At 56.5% G+C, this 3,874-nt stretch overlaps 1 protein-coding gene across 1 annotated transcript in view; it reads left to right on the forward strand.

Moving 5' to 3' along the window:
- The first annotated feature begins 2,386 nt into the window (after positions 1 to 2,386).
- PROK1 (prokineticin 1) overlaps positions 2,387 to 3,874 on the forward strand; it is a 2,664-nt gene continuing 1,176 nt past the window's right edge. Inside the window, exons 1-2 of the mRNA XM_026056510.1 lie at positions 2,387 to 2,458; positions 3,757 to 3,874. The exon at positions 3,757 to 3,874 is cut by the window's right edge and continues 3 nt beyond it. Of these exons, the coding sequence (XP_025912295.1) occupies positions 2,387 to 2,458; positions 3,757 to 3,874 (190 nt within the window). The remainder of the gene's footprint in view (positions 2,459 to 3,756) is intronic.

The following is a 3,874-nucleotide window of genomic DNA, read 5'->3' on the forward strand; positions in this document are numbered from 1 at the left end:
GACGGCGGCTCCGCGGGGCCGAAAGGCCTCGCTGCGCGAACGAGGGCTCCGTGCACTGCGCTGGCGGCTCTGGCGTCACGCAGGTGGCCAGGCACCGAGCGCAGGATTTTGGGTGGTCGGTTTGCAGCGCGGGAGCCCTGCGAAATGGGGCAGCGGGTGCCCTTGCATAAAAAAAAAACTAGTGCCTTGCAAAAAAAATATTTAATATATATAATTTATATATATATATATGTGTATATATATAAAATAACGAGAGATGGGCTGTGGCATGCAAAGGCTGGGGATGCCCCATTGTGCATCTGCGCTGCTCGGGGACCCCCTGGGAGCCCCCTTTAAAGAGGGGCTCGGGACAGGGCAGGCCCCAGAGGGGAGGCACCGGCTGCTCGGATCAGGCTGGGAACCACCACAAACGCCTGGGAGAATTGGAGCGGAACGGCCTTTTCCCCCCCACAAATAATGAGGGGTTTGGGGCACGAATCATAGGCAGCAGGAGAAATCTCGCCGCAGCGCATCCTGCGGCGCCCCAGCTCCAGCGAAGCACCCAGCGCCCCGTGTCTCCCGTCTGGGCAGCGCTGGGGTAACTGGGAGCACTGGTGCTGCCAGCACGACGGAGGGGCTGACGCGACTTTTGCAAATGAGCCCTCCCGAAAACCAGCCGCTGCTGGCGGCGAGGAGGAGGAGGAGGGTGATTTACAGCCCATGAAGCTCCGCGACGCTAATAAAGCAGCAGCAGGAGCCGCTTTGGCCGTCGTCCCTCGACGCATCTCGGCTTGTCAGCTCTGAAAATTAAAATGTTATTGATAGGGGAGGTGAAGCGCAGCGATATCTGTTTTTCTCCCGGGCTCGCGCGGCGGGAGCTGCCGGGCTCTGCATGCAAACGGCTCTGGCCATGCAGCCGGGCTCAGCACCCAAGACAGCCCTGGCTCGCCGATAGCCTTTCCCGGGGGTTTTTTTCCACCTTGGGAAACGACACCGAGCCAAAACGCACATAGCCTGTCCCAGGCAGCCCCTGGGGTCTGCGTCTTCTCTGCCCCCTGAGAACCTTTGGAAGGAAACATCCCCAAACCAGCTGATTTCAGGCTGTTCCCTGCACTGAGACTTCAGTGTTTCTGGGTGAAGAAGGGGGGATTTGGGGAGAGTTGGCAGTAATTAACCCAAGCCCAGGTGGATGAGACCTTTCTGAAGCAGTAGGACCAGCAAGAACAGCTGCCGCTTCCAAAAAATTGCTCTTCGCCAGCGGAGAAAATTGCCGGGCTATTTTTAGCGTGCCAGCTAATTAAATATATAGGCAATTTAGCTTCTCGCGGAGAGGCTCTCCAGGAGAACGTGCCAAAAAAACGCGCCGTTTCGCTCGCCCGCCCCCGTTTGCAATCGCAACCCCTGTTGTTCAGCGCTGCGGGTTACGCGGGCCCTCGGCCCAGGCTGAGCCTCTGCCGGTGCAAGGTTTTCCTACTGCATGGGGATAAAAAAATTTCCCACCAAAAATCCGGCCCCGGGTTGGATTCAGCCTGGTTCGACGCGATATTGCCGAAGGAGGGCGAGCGAGGAGCAAAACTCAGCGCGAAAAATCACTGTGGCTGCAACGACACAGTGTCCGGATGGAGGGATTTTTTTTTTTAAAGCATTTACACAAACTCCGGGGAAATTTCAATGTTCTTTTGAACCAAAACCCCCTTTTTTCAGGCCCCCAAACAGCTGATAATTCTGCCTTTCTAATAACTCCAGCAATCCCTGCTCTTATTTCACTCAGTAAAGTGTCCCGGAGATACTCAGATGCAATCAGAGGTATGGGGGATAGATTTCATACCGTAAATCGACCTATCTACACATTATATTCAGAAATAAGCTTATTCTCACAACTGAAAAACATCTTATTCCCTCTCTGCTCTCCTGTTCTTGCAAATAAATACAGCCGAGCCTCTATTTCTGCAGGACATTTATCACCGACCCCACTTTCATCCATGCTGTGCATGCGTGAGCCAGCAAGTACCAGGCTAATTTTTTTTCATGTAGTTTGCTTTGGCTGAATAATCAAAAATCCGGAGCTTAATTCTTATGTGCATCAGTCAAGGAGAAATATATGTCTCTATAGGTACGCTTGCAGAATCCAGCTGTGTTGGCTTAACTGGAAAATAAACCCGAGTGATTGGTGAGGGTGGGATGACTGCTTTCTCTTTATTTATTTTTTTCCCCCCGCTTTGGTGGTTTATTAATATTTCTTTCCTGCCATTAGAGATTCGGGTCTCATCTGCTTCTTCTGAGCTCATCAGAAAAAAGAAAAAAAAAAAAAAAGAGGAAAAAAAACCGCGTCCGCGGACTCGGAGGGGGGTTATATAGGGCGCAGACCCAGGCGCGCGGGGAAGCAGCTCGGCCCCCCCCCGGCACCATGACGAGGGTCCTGCAGGGCCTCTGCCTGCTGCTGCTGCTGCCCCTGCAGCGGGGCGCCGTCATCACGGGGGTAAGTCACCCCCCCCCCCCCAAAAATCCGGGCAGCGCTGGCAGCCGGCCCGCGGGGACCGGCCCCGGCGCGCCCCAGTGCCGCGCAGTGATTTGTGCCGCCCTCTCTTTCTCCCCCCAAAACGCTTCCCTTTCCTGCTGTTTTACCTTAAAGCTGCTTTTTATTTTTTATTTCTAGCAGCGAATGTGGGGATTTTGCCAGCCCCCGACTTAGAGATTCCCGTTTGGCTCCCAAATTCCGGGGGCGACACCTGGAAAAGCCGGCGTTTGCCGTGAGCGAGCTGCGCTCCCTGCTTCGGGCGCAAGCCGCTGCTCTCAGCTCACTCCGCGATTCCCCCCCCCCCCCGCCACGGCGCTGCCGAAAGTCAAACTTGTCCGTAAAGAGACGGAAAATTAACTCCCGGCCTCTTTTATCCCTCTTATTTGCAGCCAGCTCCCAAGAAAAAGAGACGGAAAAGTTAGCTAAGGCTTTCGCCGGTCGCTTTGGGTTGTTTTTTTGCAGGAGTTTATTACTCGCTCTTTTGCTTTTCTTCCTTCAGCAAGTCCGTATCGCTCCCGAATATCACGCCGGAGTCTGCTTTTTCCTCTGGGTTTCTCTTCTCGGTGCAATGTCCAACCTGGCTTTCAGGGAAACGGGACAATTCAGGATGTTTCCCAGCAGGGAAAACCCCTTGCGGGGCCGAGAGCCGGGGGGCAGGAGCCTGAGCCCCCACTTTGTCCTTGTCCCTCCCCAGTTAAGATAAATCCTTAGTGAGGAGGGAAATACCAGGAGGCAAAAAAGCAGGTTAAAAGCTTATCCTAGAGGGTTAAATGTGCCTTTGGGGCTCGGCGTTTTCCTTGGAGCAAACGCAGGGAAAATAAAGGACTTTTCCCCTCTGGCAGGGACCCTTCGAGGGGAACCGCGCTTTGTGCAAGGGGAGGGAAATGTTGGGGGGAGCCGCAGGGTGCCGCCCCGGCTCGGGGGCTGAGGACCCCCACCCTGCAGTGGGAGTCAGGAAAATGGGGGGGGAAGGGGGTCGGGAGCGAGACGAGCCCCATTTGGGTGCAGCAGCGAAATCAATCCGGCAGCATTTCCAGCCCCCCCCCCATCGCCCTTCCATGCCTCAGTTTCCCCGGGAAGGGGAGGGCTGCAAACCCAGCGCCCCAAACGCACCCCAAAAAACGCAGCGGGTGGGGGGGGGGGCTGCAAGCAACCCTCGCTTCCCGATTCGGGTGCACCCCGCTGCTGCGCGGCGCCCGTTTTCCGGGGGGTGGGAGTGGGGGGGGCTGGCGGGCGACGGCTGTTGCGCCTCTCCGCAGGCCTGCGAGCGGGACCTGCAGTGCGGCGCCGGGACCTGCTGCGCCGTCAGCCTCTGGCTCCGGGGCCTGCGGATGTGCGTGCCGCTGGGCCGGCCGGGCGACCAGTGCCACCCCTTCA

Source organism: Apteryx rowi, unplaced genomic scaffold (genome assembly GCF_003343035.1).
Source record: "Apteryx rowi isolate R43461 unplaced genomic scaffold, aptRow1 scaffold_132, whole genome shotgun sequence".
Lineage (NCBI taxonomy): Eukaryota > Metazoa > Chordata > Aves > Apterygiformes > Apterygidae > Apteryx > Apteryx rowi.